A 25500-nucleotide genomic window follows, 5' to 3' on the forward strand; every position below is an offset into this window, starting at 1 on the left:
GGGGTAGGAGGGTGGCTATGAATGATTTCCCGGGGTTGACCTTGGGGAGAAATCTGAGCACTGCCCCCTCCTCCTCCCCGAGAATATTCGGCTATTTTTAGCTCATTTCATTGAAGATCTGGACCAGGTTGCGATCTCATCCTGAATTCTGTCCCTTCGACTTGAAGCTGGGCTTGAAGTATGAGCACAGGGTAAGGCCCCGTCAAGGCGGCAACTTGATGGCTTCCTAAGTCTGCCCAGCCTGCCGCCCTGACTTGGCATTTGCTCTGGCTGTCAAACCGACCCTAGGAGCTGCCTTCAGTCCATTGACACCACTGACCCCCAGCTGTCGGGACATCCCGTTCATCAGGAACCCAGGCAGAAGCCTTTCGACATCATGTGCTTCCTTTGGGGAGGGTGGTCGGGGGCGGGGGCGGGGTGGGGGGCGGAGCTTGCAAACTTTCAGGTCTGTGGGCCCAGCGTTGAAGGGAGCCCTTGAGCCCCTTGAATCTTAGAGACATGCCAGATCTCAGGGCCAAAGCCTGAGGGTGGTGCCCTCATGGAGGCATGAGAGGCCCTACGGACCCGGACACCCCACGGAGAGCTAAGGCTCTGGTCATCAGCCGCGCCCCTAGACATTCTGCTCCCCACCCCGAGGGCACCCTCCGCAAGAAGCCAGGACTTAGTGTCAGCCCCATACCACTCAGGAACCAGCTCAGGTCCTTAATCCCGCTTAGTCCCACAACCCGCTCAGGCAAGAGAATTAGTCGGGCCACGAGGAGGAGCCAGAGCCAAGTCATAGGGGAAGGAAAGGGTTAAATCTCCCTCCTTGGGGTTCGCTGAGCCGGCGGAGCGTCCCTTAAGCCCCGCCTCAGCACGCTGACTGGCCCAAGCCTTCCCCGTTCTGCCCGGGGATTGGCCGCTGGGAGTGAGCCTCATGCCTCGCCTCTGTCCCGGCCCCGCCTCTAGGGCCGTAGCGGCCTCTTGCCCGAGCTTGGTAGCTACCGCCTCTTGGATGCCCACCCGCCATGGGGCTGTCGGAAGCGCCGGGGTGAGTGCAGGGCGCGGCCTCGGTTCCTCGTGTTCGAGTGCCCGAGGGGAGGACCAGCCCTTGGCCCCCGAGCAGGCGCCCGGCTTGGGTTAGTTAGGAAAGGGGTGGGGGCACCACCGAGTTCCGAGCAGGCATTTCCCGCCTGCCGCGCCTCTGTTTACCGCTTTGTGGATTTTCCGCAGGCGGCTGCCCAACCGTAGCGAGGGATGGGGCGGGAGCCCGCGCGACCCCAGCCCCTATAGGCTGCGAGGAAAGCCGCTCCAGCGCCGTCCGAGGGCTAGCCGGGAGCCGCCGGGAGGCGGCTGTGTGCGGAGGAGCTCCGGCCCAGGAGGTGCGCCGGTGCGGCGCGTTGGGGCCCTGGACGTGGCTGCAAGAGTGTCCATAGCGAGGGTTTAAGTCCACCCAGCGATGCAACTGGTCCGGGAATGAGATCTCCGGCCCTTCTGGGTGCCGGGCCCTCCTAGAGGGAGGGGCCAAAGAGCTAGGCCCCGCCCTCCAAGCGCGGGTTCGGCGTCAGGGGGAGGCGAGGGGGCGGGAGTGGGCGCCCTTTAAGACTTCAAGTGACTCACGGAGGAGGGGCGAGTGGGGCTCAAAGATCTCTGTGAGTCGGCAATGCCAATAGTCTCAGGATCGTCCTTGCACCCACTCCACTCCCTCCTTCCACCGGGACATCCAGGTTAGAGGCCCTTTCCAGGTGAGCTCCTGCCCGCCAGCTGGGAACCTTACCGTAGGTCAGAGCTTTTCACAGGGCAGAAATTTCCTGACAGGTGAAGGTTTTCCCCCTGAAGAGGGGAGCTACTCTCCAGGTAAGCTTTCCCCCTCTGAGATCCCTTCCTAGGTGAGAGCTTTCCCCACTCAGAGCTTACCTTAGGTGAGAAGTCCCTCCTGATCAGAAGTTCCCAGGCAGGTGAAAACTTTCCCCCAGGTAAGCGCTCACTCTCTAAGAGCTCCTATTCCCAAGGAAGAACTATTTCTGGGACAGCTTCTCCCAGGTGACAGCGTGCCCCAGGTAAAAACTCCTTCCCCAAGCCTGTGAGTTCAGTCGATCGATCGTTCATGTCCTACTCTGCGACCCCATGGACTGTAGCCCACCAGCCTCCTCTCCTCTGTCCATGGGATTCTCAGGGATCGCACCTGCATCTCCTGAATTGCAGGCGTTTTTTTTTTTGTTTATTTGTTTTACCACTGAGCCATCAGGGAACCCTAAGAACTCCCTCCCACCCCCCAGATCTCCTATTCCAGTGAGATCATTCCTCTTATTCAGATGGTAGCCACTGGGCAGATCAGAGATTCTCCCCAGGACAGACCTCACCTAGCTGGTGAAAACTTACCTGTTAGGGAAGAGCTTCCTATTAGGCGAGATCCTCCCAGAGATCATCTTCTCAAGTGAGATTGTCCCCCATTAGTAAGAGAGCGTCCCTTTCCAGGCTCGAAACTCTTCCCTCTTGGTGAGAACCATGCCCCTGGATTTCCCAGATGGGGCCTCAGTTGCCTACCACCTGGACCGTGTGACTGGAGTTCTGGGGGCAGTCTTAGCCCTGATGCTTTCCTTTTCTTAGAGCCGCCTCCTCCTATAAAGAGGCTTGCCTGGTGTGCTGGATTCCTTCTCCCCTGTCTGCACTCTCAGACAACACACACTGGGTTCGTGGGGCGGCTGGATAAGGACTCAGACTGGACAGGGATTGGCTGGTGGAGAGCAGGGGTTGGGGGAGGAGGCTGGGAGGAGCAGTCAGCCTGCGAGCTAGATTGGTGAACAGAACACCAAAGGCTGGGCAGCCACACCTGGGCCGAAGTGTGGCTTATGCTCATCCTGCTGTCTCTTTGTGGGGGACTTTGGCCCAGCGAGAGTCTTCCACTAGCCAAAGTTCAGGTACTGCCCCTGCCTGGGCGTGGGCCTTGGGGCCTGCAGGAGGCGGCTGGGGGGTTGGACCTGTCTAGATCTTGAGACCTAGAAAAGCCAGATGGGGCATCCTCAAGCCCCGGGTGGAGGTCTAGGGGCGGCTGGGCCAGGTTGTGCCCACACTGTTTCTGGCCTCACTGCCCACCCCACCCCCACCCTCCACCAGAGAGAGGGACACGCAGGCACTGCTGTCCAGGACGCAGGCCATGGAGCTGAGGCGGCGAGACTACCATGTGGAGCGGCCGCTGCTGAACCAAGAACAGCTGGAGGAGCTGGGGAGCCGGAGCCCAGCACAAGTGACGCTCCAGTGGCGAACCTGGTTTCGGTAAGGTTGATGGTGGGCCCTGGCCAGGACCGAGGGAGCCCCTGCCTCTGAGACCTACTTGGGCTTGGGCTGGGTGGCTCAGTCGGTGAAGAATCTGCCTGCAATGCTGGAGACCCGGGTTCAATTCCCAGGGTCGTGAAGATCCCCTGGAGAAGGAAATGGCAACCCACTCCAGTATTCTTGCCTGGAAAAGTCCCGTGGACAGAGGGACCTGGCGGGCTACAGTCCTTGGGGGTCACAAAGAGAAGGACACGACTGAGCAACTAAACTACCACCAGCACCTGATACCTACCCTGGTGTCCCCAGCTGCTCCCGTGCGCGGGCCCAAGCCCTTCTGCTTCAGTACCTCCCGGTTTTGGCCTGGCTTCCCCAGTATTCTGTGCGTGACTGGCTTCTGGGTGACTTGTTGTCTGGCCTGAGTGTGGCCATTATGCAGCTACCACAGGGTAAGCAACACTTGACCTGGACACTACCCTCAACCCTTGGATGGTGATCCTGACCCTTCAAGGCCTTAGCCTGTGGTCTGTGCACCCCACCCCCACCTCAACCCCCGCCTTCCCCATGGCCAAAAGCATGACTCCTGCCCCTGGGACTATGGTGCATGACCCAGGGCCAGCATTTCTGCATCCTTCCAAGCCCCTGACCTCAAGTCTACATTGCTACCATTCCACCTCTAGGCCTTGCCTATGCCCTCCTGGCTGGACTGCCCCCCGTGTTTGGCCTCTACAGCTCCTTCTATCCTGTCTTTGTTTATTTCCTGTTTGGGACTTCCCGGCACATCTCTGTGGGTGAGTGGAGCCAGGCCTAACCTTGCAGGAGCATGCCCACATTCCCCATGGGGGCAGGGAGAGGGGGCACTGAGCAAGGCCGAAAGACCTAGGGAAGAGGGAGGGAGGCATTGGTGTGGGCATTCTAGGTGGGACTGGGCCTCTGACCATGCACACACAGATTCAGATGATTAGAGGCCCTGACCCAGGAGGATGTGGTGGGTGAATCCACTCATGGGGCCCAGACTTGGCTGGCACAAGCCTGGAAGCCTGAGTCAGGCCATGCACCCTTCCCCATTCCACTTTTCACTAGGGGAGCCATCCTGAGCCCGTGGACACAGTCTGGGCAGGGGAAATGATGCTAGGCATCCTCAAGAGCCTTGGAACTTGGGGTGCATACCTGACCGTCAGTACTGCCCTCCATTAGCACAGCATAGTCTGGGGACATTTGTCTAGAACTGGGTGTCTCCTGGTCGCTCCCTTAAGACCCAGAATCCAGGGCAGGCCGTGTTCTCCCCGCTTCAGACCACCCTGATCTGCCCTTGCAGGCACCTTTGCCGTCATGTCTGTGATGGTGGGCAGTGTGATGGAATCACTGGCTCCGGACGACGCCTTCCTGCTGGGCTTGAACTCCACACTCGATGTGGCAGCCAGAGACGCTACCCGGGTGCAGCTGGCCTCCACTCTCAGTGTCCTTGTTGGCCTTTTCCAGGTGCAGAGCCATCAGGAGTACATGCCCCTGACTGCCAATCCCACCCCGCACCCCCACCCCACCCCATCTGACAGTTTTCTCTGAGTGTCTGACGATCACCTCCCCCCTCATTGCTCGTGATCTCACCTGCCCTGGGCTCTGCCCCAGCCACCGCTAGGACCCTCACCTCCCCTGACTGTCCCGTGCACCCCACAGGTGGGGCTGGGCATGGTCCACTTCGGCTTCGTGGTCACCTACCTATCAGAGCCTCTGGTCCGAGCCTACACCACGGCCGCGTCCGTGCACGTGTTTGTCTCGCAACTCAAGTATGTGTTTGGCCTCCATCTAAGCAGCCGCTCTGGACCGCTGTCCCTCATCTATGTGAGTGAGGGCAGGGAGGAGGGACAGGTGGATGGGCCCAGGACCAGGAGGGCTGGCTGTGACCCCGCCTCCCCTCAGACAGTACTGGAGGTCTGCTGGAAGCTGCCCCAGATGGTGGTCGGTACTATGGTCACTGCCATAGTGGCGGGAGTGGTGCTCGTGCTGGTGAAGCTGCTGAATGAAAAGCTACGGCGACATCTGCCCATGCCACTCCCCGGGGAGCTGCTGACGGTTGGAATCTCGGGGGCCCCTCGGGGGTGGGGATAGGGTGGGGGGGTGACGTGGGGTAGGGGGGTGGTGGCAGACTAGGGGAAGGGTAAGTGAGGAGATTTCCTGCCGTGTGGGCATCCCCCAGGTTTTTAGAAACTAGCTGTAGTGGGGACTGAAGACGGGGTGGCGGGGAGGGGGGAACCCCAGTAGACCGCCCCTGGCAGCATCTCCTTTTCTCGAAATGGTGGTATGCCGCTCTCAGCCTATCGCTGACGTCACCCCACCTGTCTGAAGGTTTCGCTTCAGGCTTCTCTCTTTACCCACCGGGTGGTTTCTCTGGTTTCTCTCCCACTTCACGGTGGTGGTGCCAGGGCCTCCCCTGACCCTGTCCTCTCCCCGCAGCTCATTGGAGCCACAGGCATCTCCTACGGTGTGGGCCTGAAGCAGGCATTCGGGGTGGACATCGTGGGCAAAATCCCCACAGGGTGAGCTCCGGCCCCTGTCGGGTCAGGGAGGGTTGGGCGGCCAGGCCCAGAACCTTCCTTTGGCCTCACCAATGCCCCTCACAGGCTGGTGCCCCCGATGGCCCCCCGCCCCCAGCTGTTCGCAAAGCTTCTGGGTAATGCCTTTGCCATCGCTGTGGTTGGGTTTGCCATCGCCATCTCACTGGGCAAGATCTTCGCCTTGAGGCACGGCTACCGGGTGTACAGCAACCAGGTCTGGGGAATGGGATGCGGGACACGGAGCGGGCAGGGGTCCCCAGACCCCAGGCCCTGGGAAGGGGTGGGGGGATGGAGTACCAGGCGGGAGACAGGAAAAGAGCACACAGATGTGCTGGGGCCGCGTGGGGGACGCGGGACAGTGGCCGAGTCTTTGTGGGCTGCAGAGTGGGCGTGGAGGTGGGGGTGCGTCGGTCTGGACACGGTGACGCCGCACCGCAAATGACGTGTGCTCGCTCCTCACTCCCCGCTCAGGAGCTGGTGGCTCTCGGCCTGAGTAACCTCCTTGGGGGCATCTTCCAGTGCTTCCCTGTGAGCTGCTCTATGTCTCGGAGTCTGGTGCAGGAGAGCACGGGGGGCAACACACAGGTGAGCATAGGTGTGCCTCCGCATGCGCTGCTTTGCTGGGTGGTCCTCCCCCTGCTCCCCCTTTCCCCCCTCGGCTCTCCCCACTTCTCCCCTGCACTCCAGCCTACCCGCCCTGCTTATACCCACTCCACAGGTGGCTGGAGCCATCTCCTCCCTTTTCATCCTCATTATCATCGTCAAACTGGGAGAACTCTTCCAAGACCTACCCAAGGTGAGCCCCCAGCCCACCCAGCCAGGCTCGAGGGCCTGGGCCAGGCCAGGAACTCAGAGCAGTCCATCATGTCCCAGGAGACGGGGAAGGATACAGGGTCAGGCTGGAAGTCTCTGGGGAGAGGTTTGGAGTGGAGGGGCAGGGGTAAAAACCTTAGCGTCAGAGCGCAGGCATTAGGTTCCGAGGGAAGGAGGTAATTGGTGTCGTGGAGGGTCCTACCAGGCGCTCCAGGACAGTCTGGCTCATCGGGGGATTCAGGGTGGTGAGCAGCCAGCACCTCTCACTAGCCCCTGGTGGCCTTCCTCGTCCCCTAGGCGGTCCTGGCTGCCGTGGTCATCGTGAACTTGAAGGGCATGGTGATGCAGTGCACTGACGTGGTCTCCCTCTGGAAGGCCAATCGAATGGATCTGGTGAGACGGCTGGGACGCTGGGGATGGGGTCAGGGCCTCAGCCCAGTGACCCTGCGGGAGCCTGTGGACCACGGCCCTTCTGTTTGCAGCTCATCTGGGTGGTGACCTTTGTGGCCACCATCCTGCTGAACCTGGACCTCGGCCTGGCAGTGGCAGTGGTATTCTCCCTGATGCTCGTGGTGGTCCGCACCCAGATGTAAGTCACCCCTGTGATGTCGTCCCCCAATTCCAGCTGCTGAGGGGACGAGGTACCCACTGGCTTCCTCCAGCTTTCCCACATCTGTGGCGGGGGGGGACCCCAGGCTCCTTAGAAAGCCCCCATTGCCCCCTCTCCTAACGCCCCCTTCTTGTGGCACTGTCTCCGTCTACAGGCCCCACTACTCTGTCCTGGGGCAGGTGCCAGACACAGATATTTACAGAGACGTGGCAGAGTACTCAGGGGTGAGCAGCAAGGGCTGAGCCGGGGGCGACACGGGTGGGGAGGGACGGGGCAAACTGGATCATCCCTTGTCAGCGCCTTCCACGCCTGGCGCGGGCAAGGGAGTGGGGTGGGGTGCTGACGGTGCTTTGGTCCGTGAAATTTCAAGAGAGGAATTTGGGGTCCCCCTACACATACACTCAGAGTGTGGGCCTTGGGGCCCGGGGGTGGGATCCGTCTTGGAGGTAGCAGTACAAGCCCCGTCCTGCAGAAGAGCCCTGGGTCAGGAATGCAGAGGGGCAAGATCCAGAGCACCAGGATGTAGGGGAAGTTGTTTCCGGATCTGATCAATGGAGTTACTGTCCTTTACCTCCTGAGAAGCCTCGTGCCAAGCTCTGAGAACAAAGGCGGGGGCTCCAGAATCAAACCAGCTCATTTCCCCTCATGGAGACTTGAAGGTTGAGCCCAGAACATGAGGCAGAGTGGGAGGGTGGGTGGGGGGGACTGACATGCAGGGAGGAGCTCAGCTGGATGGCAAGGCAGGTGGGGGAAGTGGGGGTCGGGGGGGGTGCAGGGACGTGGTTCAGGCCTAAAGGCCGAGCAGAGACCTGGAGTGTCCTGAGTGGCATGGGAGCTGGGGAAGCCTTGGCTGGGCTAGCAGCTGTGGAAGAGCTCCGTCTGCATTCAGGAAACAGCCCCCCAGTGCTAGGGTTGGACACCCAAGCAGAAGCTGAGAGCCGCTAAAACCTGACCTGGCTGCGAGGCTTGCAGGATCTTAGTTCCCAGACCAGGGATCAAGCCCACGCCCCTGCAGTGCAAGTGGGGAGTCTTAACCACTGGGCCACCAGGGAACTCCCCCAGCCTGGGTATTGGCAGAAGGACTGGGGGATGGGGTGGCAGAGGTTGAGGACCCCCTGGAGGAGGAAGAAGAAGCTCCGACAGGACCTCACCAGCTCCTGGGAGGGCATGGGCCACAGGCTGGGCCTTGTGTTGGCTGGGGAGCAGAGGGCTGGGGTGGCAGGTATCAGGGCACACGGGGGGAGGAAAGAAAGGAGGGCACGATGCAGCTAGGAGAGACGAGGGTTCAGCCACCCCCAACCTGACCTGTCCCCAGGCCAGGGAGGTCCCAGGCGTGAAGGTCTTCCGCTCCTCAGTCACCGTGTACTTCGCCAACGCCGAGCTCTACAGTGACTCACTGAAGCAGAGGGTGAGGCCTGGGGTCCGCGGGGCGAGGGCGAGGGGCAGAGGGTCCCTCCTCTCTCGCAACCTGCACATCCCTTGCGCTGTCCTTCGCTGCAGTGCGGTGTGGATGTGGACTACCTCCTCTCCCAGAAGAAGAAGCTGCTCCGGAAGCAAGAGCTGAAGCTGAAGCAACTGCAGAAGGAGAATAAGCTCCCCAAACAGGCAGGGCCCTCCCACCCCTCCCAGCCGCTCACCCTCATTCTTCAGCCCTTCTCCTCGCTCCCCGATGCCCCCAGGGACCCTGCTTTCCTCCCCTGGCAGGTCAGGGCTCTAGGGGGAGTCTGATTTTTTCTCCCGCCTCCTAAGCCAGTGGTGGCATGAACCATCACAGTCCTCTTCCCATAGTGGGTCACAACCCCACAGCCTTCAGCCTGGCTGCTCCAGGTCCCAAGCTTCAGTTCCTGGTCCACCTACCTACCTGCAGAAAGCCAGGGGACAACGCCAGGCCTGCCCGGCCTGATTGTCACCTGACATCTCAGACACCTCTTTCCTGGCCCGCCCCCTTTCCCGGCCTAGGCTGCCGCCTCCAAGGGCACGTCCGTCTCCATCAACGTCAACCCCACTGTCATGGACATCGAGAGCAACAATGATGTGGAGGGCTCCAAGGCCAGGGTGAGACTGGAGGGAGCGGGGAGCTTCAGGGATGAGGGTGCCCAGGTGATCCCGGGAGGAAGTCCACGGACCTACCAGCTGTGGGTTCAAGGTTGTCATGCCAGTGGCAGGAGGAGGGGAGTGATGGATCCGATACTGTGCAGGGAGACCTCTCGTGATATGCCATAGACGTCTGCTTGGGGCTCTCCAGTCTGTAATCTGATGCCTGGACAAAGACCTTGAATTTGTGGATCCCATAAGACTCCACAATCTGTGCTCATGGGAGGAGTGGGGACGGGGAGGGGCTGGGCATGTGGGAAAAATCTGGGGTCAAAGAGGACGCCGATCTCAAGTAGAGACTCTGGTGGACATCAAGTGGGATGTCCGCGTGGGCACGTGTATCCGTGTGTCTCTTCTGCTTTGCTCCAGCGCCCCCTACTCACTCCACTCTGGCCCCCTGAGGATGGGGCATGGTCTCTGGATCCCCTTCCTTCTTTTTTTTCTTCAAATAATTTTTATTTGCTAATTTCTTTTGCTTTTGGTCATGCTGGCTCTCTGTTGCTGTGCAGACTTCTCTAGTTGCAGAGAGCGGGGGCTACTCTCTGTTGCGGTGCACGGGCTTCTCATGGCGGTGGCTTCTCTTGCTGCGGAGCCCAGGCTCTAGGCGCATGGGCTTCAGTAGTTGTGGCACGCGGCTTAGTTGCTCCATGGCACGTGGGATCTTCCTGGATCAGGGATTGAACCCACATCCCCTGCATTGGCAGGCGGATTCTTATCCACTGCACCACCAGGGAAGTCTCCCCTTCCTTCTTAAATGTCCCTATAAGCGTGGGCCCAGGCGGTAACAGAGCATGGTCTGTGTGCTCCCCGAGTCTGGGTGTCCTCTCCTGGGTGTCCCCATGTGTCCCTCCTGTCTTTGCATACCAGCTCCCCGTGTCCCTGTCCTCCTGTGTTCCCTGCATACCCCATATATGTGTGCATTTACGTGTATGCTCTCACGTCTGATTGTGTCTCCACACATCCGTGCATGTTCCCTGCCTTCCCCTCCGCTCCCTGCCCGCCTGCCCTCTGGCCCTTACCATGGGCGGCCCCTGCAGTGTGTCTGGTTCCCCAGGAGGCGAGCGCAGGGACTGAGCTAGAGGATACAGGAGCCTGGGCTCCAGAAGATGCCAAAGCCTCAGACATATCCTCGCTGAAGGCCCTAGGCCTGCCTCAGCCAGATTTCCACACCCTCATCCTGGACCTGAGCTCCTTTTCTTTCGTGGACACTGTGTGTCTCAAGAGCCTGAAGAATGTAAGGGGCTGGGGGCGTCCCTAAGAAGGGCCTTCGGGGAGGACAATCCTGATCTTCAACCCTGACCCTAAACTAGCTCCAAGAGCCCTCTGAGCCTGGTCCCCCCACCCTGAGCTACCCCTCTGAACTCCCTCCCCCCACCTCCCCTGAGCCCCACTCGGAGCCTGGTCCTCCCTGAGCTACCCCTTTGAACTCTCTCCCCCCGCCTGCCCTGAGCCTGGCCCCCTTTTGTGCCACAGATTTTCCGCGACTTCCGGGAGATTGAGGTGGAGGTGTACATGGCCGCCTGCCACGGTGCGTGGGGTGGACACAGAGAGAGAGGTCCGGGCAGGGGGCGGGGGTTCCGGCCGAGAAGTCTTCCAGGCAGCACAGGGAAAAAGTCTTTCTCTGAAACTGGAGGTCAGAGGTGTCCTGGGAGGCTGGGGTCAAGGGTCACGAGTGGGGGATTAGCTACAAGCCACAGAGGTGGTGGTTAGGGGGATGTTCTGCCAGCGCCTGGGGGTTCCTGGTGGCTCTGGAGTCAGGAGAGACCTACTCGTTGCCCACAGCTCCTGTGATCACACAGCTTGAGGATGGGCACTTCTTCGATGCTTCTATCACCAAGCAGCACCTCTTTGCCTCGGTCCACGACGCTGTCCTCTTTGCGCTCCAACACCGGAGGTCCGGCCCCGTCGACCCTGTTTTGGTGAGTTGACCTCTGGCCTGCTGAGCTCTGTCTGTTTATCTCCTGCTCGTCCCCTCCTGACCCCATTTTGGGAAGTCCGCCCTTCCTGGATGACTCAGAATGGCTCTGTCCCGCAAGGACCCACTGCCTTCCCCTCCTGCCTGGAGAGGAGGCTGTCCTCTGGAAACTGACAGGACCCTCCTCTCCTTCTCTCCCGGCCCAGGTTACCAAACTCTGACCATGCTGCCGTTCCGCCTGAGACTGCCTGCCTCTGAAGGTTTGACAGGGTACCCGTGAGAAACCCCCCACCCCTGGGCTGCCTCCGGACGTCACCAGGAGTCCCCTCCGTGCACGCACATTCACACACATAACTCAGGGATGGAGGTCCTGGGACTCCAAGTTCAATGCTCTAGGCTGGGGATGAGACACTGGCCGAGTTGGAGAAGCAAACGTGTTTTTAACCTCAGGAATAAAGATTTGTTTGCCTGATACCAGGGTCTGCTGTGGCTTGGTGGGGCGAGGGTGTGGTCCGCAGCCCTGGCTTCTGACCCTTCCTACACCCCAAAGTTGGACCTGGAGTCAGAAGTTGGGGGAAAAGTTTGGGGAGGGCAGGATCAGGCAGGGGGAGTGTGGAACAGGGGGAGTGTGAAGCTGGGGGGCCAGGCCCAGGGCAGGGACATCCCCAGTCCACATTCCGCACCCCATCCATCCCCTGCTGCATGCAGCCCTTGGCACCTGTGTCCTCGTCTATAAAGTGGCTGGAATCAGAGCTGCTTCTCAAGAATAACCTGTTCACAAGGACACCTAAGCAGGTGAGGGCATGCCAGGTGCCACTGGGCAGCCCCCGGGGGCTGTGCTGTGAACATCTGCATTCAGTGTGCTGTGAACACCTGCGTTCAGAACACCTGCAGTGAGGAGACTGTGGGCATTCCCTGGCGGTCCCGTGGTTAGGACTCAGCTTTCACTGCCAAGGGTGAGGATATGATCCCTGGCTGGGAAACTAAGATCCCACAAGTCACACAGCACGGTCGAAAGAAAAAAAGAATGCGCGTGATTGTTTTACCTGGGGAAAAATTGCCTATTCCTATAACTAGACTATCTGGACTTTGCAGGTCACTGTCGGCCAAGAACCACGTGTTGATTTCAGCCATAAAACACTGACATCTGGGCGTGTGGCCCTGTGGACAGCAGTGGTCCTTTGGGCCAGCTGATGCTGAGTGATCAGGGCTAGGCTGAGGGGTCCAATCTTTCTGGGCCTCTGTCCTCCTCAGGAGAGAATGAGAATAGTACCCACTTTGTGGGTTGCTTAATGAGTATTCAATGAGCGAATGCCACAGATAGCTTGTGGCAGCTCTAGACTCGCGTCACCTGCCGAAACACGTGAGCCTGCCCTTTTCAGGTGCTGGGCCAGCGGAGGGGGCCCCCTTGCCTGGCTGTTTCTCTCCTGGCCTTCAGTGCCTTGCCCCCACTGCCGGCCCCCCCGCATCCTTGCCCAGGAAGTCAGGGTGCTTTGTCACGCAGTCACGCTGCCTGTCACGATGTCACAGTCTCCAGCTACAAGGAACAGTGCCTGGCACCTGGAGGTGCTGGGTAAATACTGGTTAAGTGAAGCATAGGTGCTGGAGTGGCAGGGAAACCACAAACATGGGCCTGCAGTTACAGGGAGACTTTGTGTATTGCCCTGTATTTTTTTTTTTTTTTTTTTTTTTTACAGATTGAAGGTTTGTGGCAACCCTGCATTGGAGCCAGTCTCTCAATACCATTTTTCCAACAGTTGCTCACTTTGTGTCTCTGTCATGTTGTGATTCTCACAGTATTTCATACTTTTTCAATTTGTTATATTTGTTATGAGGATCGGTGATCAGTGATCTTTGTTAGTGCTATGACTTGCCGGAGGCTCCAATGACGGTTCGCAATTTTTAGCAATAAAGTGATTTTTTTTTTTACTATGGTATGTACTTTTTCCTAGACATGATGCTATTCCATGCTTCATAGAATACCGTGTAGTGTAAATGTAACTTTTATATGCACTGAAAAACCAAAAAAAGTCACGCAACTCGCTTTATGTATTTTGGTGGGCTAGAACTGAAGCACAGTATCTTTGAGGTGTACCTGTATTTAGAGATGCTTTGAAGAAAGTAAAGCAGGGTCATGTGAGAGAGACGGGACTGTGTGACCCAGGACGGTTCTAGAAGGGAGGCTCAGGGAGCAGGTGACACTTGAGCTGCCATCCAGTCATCTTTTTGGACAGTGCTTCTGGCGTAGGGTGTGTTCCAGGAACACCAGTGTGGTCTGCATGGGTCAGCAGGGGAGACCAGGGCACGGAGCGCCTCACAGGCCAGGGCAAGCCTTCAGGCTTCTTTCCTGAGAGTATGTGCCCGCATTTTTGGGTGTTCACGAGTGGTCCTTGGGGCTGAGTCTGGGAAGCAGGGAGCACGTCTATACTTGGCTTGATTGGCGTGTCACCGGTGGAGAGCAGCATTAGGAGTTGTGGGGGCTAGAATTTTAGGGGTTGGATGCTAGGTGAGGAGGAGGGGAGAGGGGGCATGCCTTCGGTTCTGGACCCCCAGCCTGCCCCCCATCCCATGGTTCCTGGCCGCACTGCCCCTCCTGAAAGCCATGGGCCCAGCCGGAACCTCCTGCCTCGCCTGCTCCCCCGGGGGAGGGGTGTTTGCCTGTTGCCAGGCGCCCAGGTTCCGGCCCTGGCACTTGCTGCCGCCATGCTGCACATACAGTCCTTCCTGCCATGGCTGCTTCTACTGACGATGCCCATCTGCACCCACGCCTGGTCACGGCCCATGTGGTACCAGGTGGGCCTGGACTTACAGCCCTGGGGGTGCCAGCCAAGCAGCCTGGAGGGTTGTGAGAGCAGCCTGGGCTGTCCTGGCTACTGGATGGGCCTGGGGACGAACCGCATCTACCCGGTGGCTGGGGTCACAGTCACCACGACCATGATGCTGATGCTCAGCCGTGCGCTGATGCAGCGGCGGCGTTCACAGGCCTCTAAGAGCGAGGTGAGCCAGGCTCCGTCCCCACCACCTCTTACCTCTGTTCTACCCATCCCCCCACTCATGTCTCCTGCCGCCCCTCCCTCATCCCTTCCTCCCCAGGGGCCTTACGTCTGTCCACAGCCAACAGTCCCTGGCCATTTCCTATGGGTGGTACCCTATCCCATCCTCCCCCTGGCCATTTCCCATGGTGGGGGGTACCTGTCCCGTCTTCCCCCTGTAATATCTCTAGCCCTCACCCAGCCTGCGTGGGGCCCACGACCACACGAGGCCACATCGGCCGCTCCCTGATCCTCTATCACCCTAAGCCCCTGCTTCCCAGCATGCCTCTGTCCCTTCCCTCTGTTCTCACTCCTGCCTCTCGGTCCTGTCCTCAGCATCCGCAGCTGGCTGCCCACCCCTGCACCACTTGGAAACGACGGGGCCCGATCTCAGACCGCGCCCTCCTCCTCGGCGTCCTGCATATGCTGGATTCCCTCCTGCTGCATATTGAGTGCCACCTGCAGCGTCTAGCCGCCCAGCAGCGCTCCCAAATAAAGGGGACTCCCGCCCAGACCGGGTGACCCAACACTTTCCTCTCTCTGCCTGGTGGCTTGTTGTGGTTTGTTGGACCAGGCTCAGGCCAGTGTGTCTCGTTCTCTCAGACCTGTCGGGACCCTATGCCCCTTTCCTACTTTTTGAGCCAGCAGACCCATTGAGGCCTCAGTGCCCCTCGATGGCGGGGCAGGTGGGGCCTGGGCTGGCTCACACTGCTCCATCACCCCCCATCCCAACTCAGCCCTCCTCTTTAGGGATCACGCTCACAAATACAACTGCTTCTCTGGGGCTTCTCAGGGGTCCCCAGTGTGGTGGGGAGGAGACTTGGCCATCAGGGCAGATGTGGGTGGTCTGGGGAGGGCAGCCCAGAGGTGACCATGTGGCTGAGTCAGCTAGGGCTCCTGGTTGAGTCTGCAGGGCCTAAGCTGGGGCTGGGGGTTAGAGGGTGGGCCCTGGCAGCCTTCATCTTTATGACATCTCAAACATGTGGAGGCATCTAAGTGGCTCTTGCTCTAAGACCCCTCGGAAGCGGGATGAGGGCTAAACCTCCCCAAGGGACCCTCACCGCCCCCTTCCTCCCTTCCTCTACCATCAGATCAGATCAGATCAGATCAGTCACTCAGTCGTGTCAGACTCTTTGCGACCCCATGAATCGCAGCACGCCAGGCCTCCCTGTCCATCACCAACTCCTGGAGTTCACCCAGACTCACGTCCATCAAGTCAATGATTCCATCCAGCCATCTCATCCTCTGTCGTCCCCTTCTCCTCTTGCCCCCAATCCGTCCCAGCATCAGAGTCCTTTCCAATGTGTCAACTCTTCACATGAGGTGGCCAAAGTACTGGAGTTTCAGCTTTAGCATCATTCCTTCCAAAGAAATCCCAGGGCTGATCTCCTTCAGAATGGACTGGTTGGATCTCCTTGCAGTCCAAGGGACTCTCAAGAGTCTTCTCCAACACCACAGTTCAAAAGCATCAATTCTTTGGCGCTCAGCCTTCTTCACAGTCCAACTCTCTCATCCATACATGACCACAGGAAAAACCATAGCCTTGACTAGATGAACCTTTGTTGGCAAAGTAATGTCTCTGCTTTTGAATATGCTATCTAGGTTGGTCATAACTTTCCTTCCAAGAGTAAGCGTCCTTTAATTTCATGGCTGCAGTCACCATCTGTAGTGATTTTGGAGCCCAGAAAAATAAAGTCTGACCCTGTTTCCACTGTTTCCCCATCTATTTCCCATGAAGTGATGGGACTGGATGCCATGATCTTCGTTTTCTCAATGTTGAGCTTTAAGCCAACTTGTTCACTCTCCACTTTCACTTTCATCAAGAGGCTTTTGAGTTCCTCTTCACTTTCTGCCATAAGGGTGGTGTCATCTGCATATCTGAAGTTATTGATATTTCTCCCGGCAATCTTGATTCCAGCTTGTGTTTCTTCCAGCCCAGCGTTTCTCATGATGTACTCTGCATATAAGTTAAATAAACAGGGTGACAATATACAGCCTTGATGTACTCCTTTTCCTATTTGGAACCAGTCTGTTGTTCCATGTCCAGTTCTAGCTGTTGCTTCCTGACCTGCATACAAATTTCTCAAGAGGCAGGTCAGGTGGTCTGGTATTCCCATCTCTTGAAGAATTTTCCACAGTTTATTGTGATCCACACAGTCAAAGGCTTTGGCAGAGTCAATAAAGCAGAAATAGATGTTTTTCTGGAACTCTCTTGCTTTTTCCATGATCCAGCCGATGTTGGCAATTTGATCTCTGGTTCCTCTGCCTTTTCTAAAACCAGCTTGAACATCAGGAAGTTCACAGTTCACGTATTGCTGAAGCCTGGCTTGGAGAATTTTGAGCATTACTTTACTAGCGTGTGAGATGAGTGCAATTGTGCGGTAGTTTGAGCATTCTTTGGCATTGCCTTTCTTTGGGATTGGAATGAAAACTGACCTTTTCCAGTCCTGTGGCCACTGCTGAGTTTTCCAAATTTGCTGGCATAATGAGTGCAGCACTTTCACAGCATCATCTTTGAGGATTTGGAATAGTTCAACTGGAATTCTATCACCTCCACTAGCTTTGTTCGTAGTGATGCTTTCTAAGTCCCACTTGACTTCACATTCCAGGATGTCTGGCTCTAGGTCAGTAATCACACTATCGTGATTATCTGGGTCATGAAGATCTTTTTTGTACAGTTCTTCTGTGTATTCTTGCCATCTCTTCTTAATATCTTCTGCTTCTGTTAGGTCCATACCATTTCTGTCCTTTATCAAGCCCATCTTTGCATGAAATGTTCCTTTGGTATCTCTGATTTTCTTGAAGAGATCTCTAGTCTTTCCCATTCTGTTGTTTTCCTCTATTTCTTTGCATTGATCGCTGAAGAAGGCTTTCTTATCTCTTCTTGCTATTCTTTGGAACTCTGCATTCAGATGTTTATATCTTTCCTTTTCTCCTTTGCTTTTCACTTCTCTTCTTTTCACAGCTATTTGTAAGGCCTCCCCAGACAGCCATTCTGCTTTTTTGCATTTCTTTTCCATGGGGATGGTCTTGATCCCTGTCTCCTGTACAATGTCACGAACCTCATTCCATAGTTCATCAGGCACTCTATCTATCAGATCTAGGCCCTTAAATCTATTTCTCACTTCCACTGTATAATCATAAGGGATTTGATTTAGGTCATACCTGAATGGTCTAGTGGTTTTCCCTACTTTCTTCAATTTCAGTCTGAATTTGGCAATAAGGAGTTCATGGTCTGAGCCACAGTCAGCTCCTAGTCTTGTTTTTGCTGACTGTATAGAGCTTCTCCATCTTTGGCTGCAAAGAATATAATCAATCCAATTTCGGTGTTGACCATCTGGTGATGTCCATGTGTAGAGTCTTCTCTTGTGTTGTTGGAAGAGGGTGTTTGTTATGACCAGTGCATTTTCTTGGCAAAACTCTATTAGTCTTTGCCCTGCTTCATTCTGTATTCCAAGGCCAAATTTGCCTGCTATCCAGGTGTTTCTTGACTTCCTACTTTTGCATTCTAGTCCCCTATAATGAAAAGGAAATCTTTTTGGGGTGTTAGTTCTAAAAGGTCTTGTAGGTCTTCATAGAACCGTTCAACTTCAGCTTCTTCAGCGTTACTGGTTGGGGCTCTACCACAGGCTAGGCATCAGGATCTGCTGATGTACAGAGGAGAACTGGCTCCTTCCTCAGCCACTCACAGACAGGGTAGGGTGGAGGTGGTGGTGAAGCAGACTCAAAAAGGCAATTTCTCTGCAGAGAGGTATGCTAGCCCAGTTGGGGTGGAGCAGGGCTGACTGCTGGGACCTGAAGGATGAGTGGGGTGAGAAGAGGAGGAGGAGAGCTCCAGGCAGAAGGATAAGCACATACCAGGGCCAGGTGGGGAAAGAGACTTTGACCTGTTGCAGGAACTGTAAGGTGCTCAGGATTTCAGGGGAGAAAAGGAAATCTGAGGCACAGGAGACAGCAGGCTGGGGATGGGGGCAGGAGTTGGTCAAAGAGAGTCTGCAGTAGGCCAGAACAATAGTCCTCAAGATATCCATGGAATCTATAAATATATTATAGTCCATAGCAGAAAGGATTTTGAAGCTGGAATTAAGCTGAAAGACATTACAATGGGAAGATTGTTCTGGATTATTTTGGTGGGCCCAGTGTAATTGCATGAGCCCTAAGAAGTGGAAGAGGAGGGCAGGAGAGTTGGTCAAAGTATGAGGTACTATCATCTGCTGCTGGCTTTGAAGATGGTGGCAGAGATCTTCCACCACCCAAAGATCCAAGGAATCTAGATGGCCTCTAGAAGCTGGGAATGACCCTTGGGTAACTGCCAGCAGGAAAACAGAAACCTCAGTCCTTCAACCACCAGGATCTTAGTTCTGCCAACAACCTGAATGACCCAGGGCACAGACTCTGCTTGAGCCTCCAGAAAGAAACAACAGCCCTGCTCATGCCTTGATTTTAGCCCGATGACATCCATATTGGATCTGGGGCCTACAGAACTGTGAGATAATAAATTTGATTTCTTCTAAGCAATTAAGTCTGTGGTGATTTGTTGTAGCAGCAGTAGAAAACTACTATGGATGTTGGTATCAAGAGTGAGAGACAGTGCTGTAACAAATCCTAAAAATGTGGAAGTGGCTGTGGAATTGAGCAGTGAGCAAAGACTGAAAGGATGTCAGAGAGCACAGTTGTTCAGTTGCTAAGTTGTGTCCACCTCTTTGCAACCCCATGGACTGCAGCACGCTAATCTTCCCTGTCCTTCACTATCTCCTGGAGTTTGCCTAAATTCATGTCCACTGAGTCGGCGAGCATAACAGAAAAAGCCAAAAGTGTCTTCAACCAGCTGTTAGCAGAAATATGGACATTAAGAATGTTGCCAGAGAGGGCTCAGAAGAAAGATAGGAACGTGTTACTGGAAACGAGGAGTAAGAGGAATCTTTGTTAAATAGTCGTGGGAAGCTTAGTGGGATCATAACCCATTTTTAATGGAAAGCAGAACTTGGAAATGATGAACTTGAATATTTAGCAGATGAAACTTCCAAGGGAAGTGCTGAAGGTGCTGCCTGATTGCTTCTTGCTTCAAAATGCTGCTGAAAGAAATTAAAGAAAATCTAAATAAATAGACATTCCATGTTTTGGATTGTAGGACTTCGTATTGTTAAAATGGCAATACTACCCAAAGTGGTCTACAGATTCAAGGTAATCCCTATGAAAATCCCAATAGTGTTTTGTGAGAGAAATAGAATAGCCCATCCTAAAGTCTATATGGAATCTCAAGGGACTCTAAATAGCCAGAACAATTTTGGAAAAGAAGAAGAAAGCTGGGGGACTCACCTTCTGATTTGCAAGATGTACTATAAAAGTACTGGAATGAGAACAGTGTGGTACTGGCGTACGAGTAAGACAGACCAATGAAATAGAGAGCCCAGAAGTAAATCTCCACATGCATGCTCGGTTGATTTTCAAGAGTGCCAAGGCCATTTAATGGGGAAAAGAGAATCTTTTCAAAAAATGGTGCTGAGAAAACTCAATATCCAGATACAAAAGAATGAAGTTAGAGCCTTACCTGACATCATATACAAATAAAAGGATCAAAGATTTAAATTCAAAAGTTAAAACAATAAAACTCTTAGAAGAAATCATCGATGCAATTTTCATACTCTTAGAGAAAAGCAATGATTTGTTAAGTTTGACATTAAAAGAACAGGTAATGAAAAAAATAGATAAATTGGATTTCATCAGAATAAAAAATCTGTGCATCAAAGAACACTATCAAGGAAGTCAAAAGGGAGCTCACAAAATGGGAGAAAATATTTGCAAATTGTATATCTAATGAGGGACTAATATACAGGAGACCCGAAGAATTCCTACAATTCAATGACACCAACCAACCAAATTCAAGAATGGGCAAAGGACTTGAATAGATGTTATCTAAAGATGATATGCAAGTAGCCAATAACCACCTGAAAAGATGGTCAACATCACTAGTCATTATGAAAATACAAATCAAAACCACAGTGAGATATGATGTCACCCCCATTAGGATGGCTATGATGAGGGAAAAAATGGAAAATTACAAATATTGGTGAAAATATGAGAAATTAGAACACTCTTGCATCGCTGGCAGGGATGTAAAATGGCATAACCACTATTAGAAAAATTTGGTGATTCCTCAAAAAACGACGAATAGAATTACCATATGACCCAGCAATTCCACTCCTCTGTAAATACGAAAATAATTGGAAGCAGGGTCTCACACAGATGCTTGTATGTCAGTGGGCATTCAGTGTAGCGTTATTCACAATAGCCAAAAGGTGGAAAGAGCCCATGTGCACCTTCAGATGAACAGATAAACATCATGCTAAGTGGAATAAGCCAAGCATAAAAGGACAATGTTGAAAGATAAACAGAGGCATGCTGAAATTTTTAAGAGTTTATTTGAACAAAATTTGATTCAAATCAGGCACATCCAATCTGGCAGATAGGAAAGAGTTCGACCATTCCTTGGTGGCTCAGGGGTTAAGACCCAGACTCCCAATGCAGGGGCCCTGGGTTCGATCCCTGGGCCACAGCTAAGGATTCTGCGGGTGTACAGCAACAAAGGCCTGGCACACCACCTAAGTAAGTAAATAGATAAATGTTAGAAAAGAAAAGAGCTCCCAGGAACTGAACAAGAGTGGAAGACTTTTATAGGTAAAAGGAGTATGAACAAAGATACTATAGTTGGAAAAAAAAAAGAAGTTGGTTACTGCAAATTTCTTGTCCTTTAGGGAACAGCATGGTTTATCAGGCAGATGAAGTAGTATTGATCAGGTGATTCCTACTCAACTGCTTTAAGAGTTAATTTCTAGGAGAGCCCAAGCTAAAATTAAGACTTGTTTTGGTGGCATGCTGCTTAGCATAAACGACTCTATTTGGGGCCTGTTATCTTTTAAACAACAAATACTGTATGATCCCAGTTATATGAGGTACCTAGACTAGACAAGTTCATTGAGACAGAAAGTAGAATAGAGGTTGTTAGAGATTCAAGGAAAGTGGACATTGTGAGTTATTGCTTAATGGAAATAGAGTTTCTGTTTGGTATGAAGAAAAGTTTTGAAAGTAGATAGTGGTAATGGTTGCACAATATATATGTATATTTTTTTGCCACATAATGCAGCTTGCAGGATCTTACTTCCCAGATCAGGGATCGAACCTAGGCTTCAGCAGTGAAAACACCAAGTTATAACCACTGAACTGCCAGGGAATTCCCTGCAGAGCATTTTGAATGTAATTAATACCACTGTAATTAATACACACTTAACTGTAATAATTAAGATGTAATAATAAAGATGCTAAATGTTATAGCATGATTTAAACACTAAAATAAAAACATAAAAAGAAAAAATCAAGACCAATAAGCTTAAGTGTATATCAAACAAATATTGAGTGAGAAGAATAAGGTGAGTGTTAGAGCCCTCTCAGACAGCCTACATGGACCTGCTTTCTAGTTTTGAGACTTTCTGGGGGAAATAAAAGGAGTCTCAGAGATGGATAGAGAAAGGCAGCCTACTCAGGAATTGCTCTTTCAGCACCTCCCTGGTGGCCCAGTGACTAGGACTCCACATTGCCACTGCCAGGGGTGTGGATTCGATCCCTGGTTGGGGAAATAAGCTACTGTGTACAGCACGGCATGGACAACAAAACAAAACAAAATTGCTGTTACAAAAATCTGCTTGCAATTTAGGGGGGAAAAGCTATTTTGATCTCACCTCCCCCCATATGCCAAGTAAATTTCAGAAAATCAGTGACTCATCCAAGACTCTTGCCAAATCATTGCAATGACCATTACTTGTACTTGACCTTTCAGTAGCATTTCCTTTTTGACCAATCTCTTGAAACAACATCTACCACATCACACTTCCTGGTTGTCTTTGTCCTTCCCTTCTCACCCCAGGGTATCAGTGGGGGTGAGGAAGCAGGTACTGGGTGTGGATTTTGAGAGAGAGGAGTCAAGGACGAGTCCTAGATTTTTAGCCTGAGCAACTTGGCTAATGGAAGTGTCATTGACTGAGATGAAGACAGTTATGGACGGAACAAGTATGGGAGGGAAAGTAAAGAGTTCAGCTTTAGCACGTTAAATAAAAATGGCTGTCAGCTCTCCGGGGGAGATGGTGAGTAGATGATGGGAATACAGGAGCCTCTGTCGGTATAGACAGCACAGAAGCCATGAGACTGGATGAGATGACCAGAGAGCAGGTTTTGGTCAGGAAGGGAAAAGGTGCCAGGATTGAGCCCTGGGCACTCATTGTATATGAGTCGGGAGGTGAAGCAGAATTAGAAGAGGAGCTAAGGAGGAGTGTCCAGGGAGGTAGGACAATAGGAAAGAATGGGAAATAAATGTGGAGAAGAGATGAGGCTCTAAGGAGGAAAATGTGTCCAATCAGGTTAAACAAGACTGAGAACTGGCCATGGGATTTAGCAACCTGGAGTTCATGGATGACCTTTACAGCTGTGGTTTTGGAGGAATAAGTAGGGGGTGGTTTTGGAAGAATGAATAGGGGGTGGACTTGGAGTGGCTTTGGGAGCCAGTGGGAGGAGAGGAATTGGAGGCAGTGAGCTCTTTGGAGGGATTCCCAAGTGGCTCAGTGGGTAAAGAATCCACCTACAATGCAGGAGATATGGGTTCAATCCCTGGGTCAGGAAGATCCCTGGAGGAGGAAATGGCAACCAGTCCAGTATTCTTGCCTGGAAAATCCCAGTAACAGAAGAGCCTGGTGGGCTCCAGTCCATGTGGTTGCAAAGAGTCGGACACGACTGAAATGACTGCGCACGCACGCACGCACACTGCTGGAAGGAAGGTACACCGGAAGGAATTGTGTCACAGCAAGAGGAGCCTAAGAAAACACGATAGTGAAACGTAATGTGGTGTCCTGGACAGGATCCTAGAACAAAAAAGGCCATTAGATGAAAACCAACTAAGGGAATCTGAATAAACTATGAAGTCAAAGTCGCTCTGTCATGTCCGACTCTTTGTGACCCCATGGACTATACAGTCCATGGAATTCTCCAGGCCAGAATACTGGAGTGGGTAGCCTTTCCTTTCTCCAGGGTATCTTCCCAACCCAGGGATCGATCCCAGGTCTCCCGCAGGCAGATTCTTTACCAGCTGAGCCCCAAGGGAAGTCCAAGAATTTTGCACTTTAGAAATAATAAATGTGTCAATACTGATTCATTAATTGTAACAAAGTTATCAGAATAAGGTAAGATATTAATAAGGCAAATTGTGCATGGCTGTATGTGGGCAGGTATATATGGGAAATTCTGTACTTTCTGCTCAGATTTTCTGTAAATATAAAATGGTTCTAAACACCAGTAATTAAAAAAACTGTACTAAAAAACTAGGAGATTCTATTTCACTTTATTTTTCATGTCTAGATGATAACGTCATTTTAGTTCACAAGATATTAATCAATGCACACTTAAGCATCATCTCTTTGATGTTTAACATAATTTTGTTTATTTTTGGCTGTGTTGTGTCTTCGTTGCTGTATGGATTTTCTCTAGCTGCAGTGAGCCAGGCTGCTCCTCCTCGAGGTGCTCGGGCCTCTCGTTGTGGTGATGCTCTCTTGTTGCAGAGCAGGGGCTCTAGGGTGTGGGGGCTTCAATAGTTGTGGCACAAGGGCTCTAGAGCAGAGGCTCAATAGTTGTGGTTCAGTTCAGTTCAGTTCAGTCTCTCAGGTGTGTCCGACTCTTTGCAACCCCATGAATCACAGCACGCCAGGCCTCCCTGTCCATCACCATCTCCCAGAGTTCACTCAAACTCACATCCATCGAGTCAGTGATGCCATCCAGCCATCTCATCCTCTGTCGTCCCCTCTTCCTCCTGCCCCCAATCCCTCCCATCATCAGAGTCTTTTCCAATGAGTCAACTCTTTGCATGAGGTGGCCAAAGTGCTGGAATTTCAGCTTTAGCATCATTCCTTCCAAAGAAATCCCAGGGCTGATCTCCTTTAGAATAGACTGGTTGGATCTCCTTGCAGTCCAAGGGACTCTCAAGAGATGGGCTTAATTGCTCTTTGGCATGTGGGATCTTCCCAGATGAGGTTTCAAACCGGTGTCTTCTGGACTGGCAGGTGGATTCTTTACCAGTGAGCCACCAGGGAAGCCCCTTCTGTTTCATTTTCAAAAAGAAAGTTCTATTTTCATTGAGCGATATTTTGAAAGGTCACAAAAAATCTCATATATCTGTAAAAGGAAGTTCAGTTCAGAAATATGCCATTATTTCAAAAGCAACAAATACTTTTAATAAAAGTTTTATTTTACTTTTTTTTTTTTAAAATTTCTGGCCATGCACAGTGGCTTGTAGGATCTTAGTTACCCAACCAGGGATTGAATCCCAGCCACTGCAGTGAAAGCACCGAGTCCTAGCCACTGGACTGCCAGAGAATTCCCTAAAAATTTAAAATCATGTATTAAAATAAAACAGAAGTGTGAAAATGGTAGCCTCTTTCCCCTTCCCCTGAATTTATTTTCTGTAAGTCATCTGACTGAGACTTTACAGTGAGTTCCTAGGAATTCTCTGTTGCCTATGCAAGTCCTCTTGATGTGTGTTTTGTTTTCCAAACAAGGAATCTTTTCCACAAATTAGTCTCTAAAATTGTTCCTTTTTTCTTAGCAACACATTGCTAAATTCTTTCCATGTTAACCATCTGAATTTACTCCGTTCCTTTAAAAAGAAGACCGTGACTTTTCAACAGCCGCCCAGCCGTCCTAGGTTCCAGCCTGGTACTTTAGCCCTGGGGGTGATAGAATTCCAGTTGAGCTATTTCAAATCCTCAAAGATGATGCTGTGAAAGTGCTGCACTCAATATGCCAGCAAATTTGGAAAACTCAGCAGTGGCCACAAGACTGGAAAAGGTCAGTTTTCATTCCAATCCCAAAGAAAGGCAATGCCAAAGAATGCTCAAACTACCGCACAATTGCACTCATCTCACACGCTAGTAAAGTAATGCTCAAAATTCTCCAAGCCAGGCTTCAGCAATACGTGAACCATGAACTTCCTGATGTTCAAGCTGGTTTTAGAAAAGGCAGAGGAACCAGAGATCAAATTGCCAACATCGGCTGGATCATGGAAAAAGCAAGAGAGTTCCAGAAAAACATCTATTTCTGCTTTATTGACTGTGCCAAAGCCTTTGACTGTGTGGATCACAATAAACTGTGGAAAATTCTTCAAGAGATGGGAATACCAGACCACCTGACCTG

General features: G+C 52.7%; 2 protein-coding genes across 8 annotated transcripts; both read left to right on the forward strand.

The window, feature by feature from the left end:
• The first annotated feature begins 900 nt into the window (after window positions 1-900).
• SLC26A6 (solute carrier family 26 member 6) lies at window positions 901-11711 on the forward strand. 7 transcript variants are annotated; one of them, XM_070776728.1, is made up of 22 exons: window positions 971-1030; window positions 1213-1361; window positions 3097-3255; window positions 3562-3701; window positions 3933-4043; window positions 4571-4734; window positions 4930-5094; window positions 5173-5325; window positions 5707-5789; window positions 5874-6021; window positions 6279-6392; window positions 6526-6603; window positions 6918-7013; window positions 7103-7209; window positions 7385-7454; window positions 8546-8638; window positions 8731-8835; window positions 9190-9285; window positions 10379-10558; window positions 10798-10852; window positions 11107-11243; window positions 11446-11711. In XM_070776728.1, the coding sequence occupies exons 3-22, from the start codon at window positions 3137-3139 to the stop codon at window positions 11458-11460; spliced, it is 2229 nt and encodes a 742-aa protein (XP_070632829.1). In that variant the 5' UTR covers window positions 971-1030; window positions 1213-1361; window positions 3097-3136; the 3' UTR covers window positions 11461-11711. The 7 variants fall into 7 exon arrangements, with proteins under 7 accessions (XP_019840596.2, XP_070632831.1, XP_070632829.1 ...); XM_019985037.2 differs by lacking the exon at window positions 1213-1361 and having other exon boundaries at window positions 901-1030; XM_070776727.1 differs by lacking the exon at window positions 971-1030 and having other exon boundaries at window positions 1053-1361.
• A 420-nt stretch (window positions 11712-12131) lies between these two features.
• On the forward strand, window positions 12132-14803 carry TMEM89 (transmembrane protein 89). The gene is made up of 2 exons (XM_019984237.2): window positions 12132-14236; window positions 14608-14803. The coding sequence occupies exons 1-2, from the start codon at window positions 13739-13741 to the stop codon at window positions 14791-14793; spliced, it is 684 nt and encodes a 227-aa protein (XP_019839796.2). The 5' UTR covers window positions 12132-13738; the 3' UTR covers window positions 14794-14803.
• The last annotated feature ends 10697 nt before the right edge of the window (window positions 14804-25500 follow it).

This window comes from Bos indicus, chromosome 22 (genome assembly GCF_029378745.1).
Source record: "Bos indicus isolate NIAB-ARS_2022 breed Sahiwal x Tharparkar chromosome 22, NIAB-ARS_B.indTharparkar_mat_pri_1.0, whole genome shotgun sequence".
NCBI lineage: Eukaryota > Metazoa > Chordata > Mammalia > Artiodactyla > Bovidae > Bos > Bos indicus.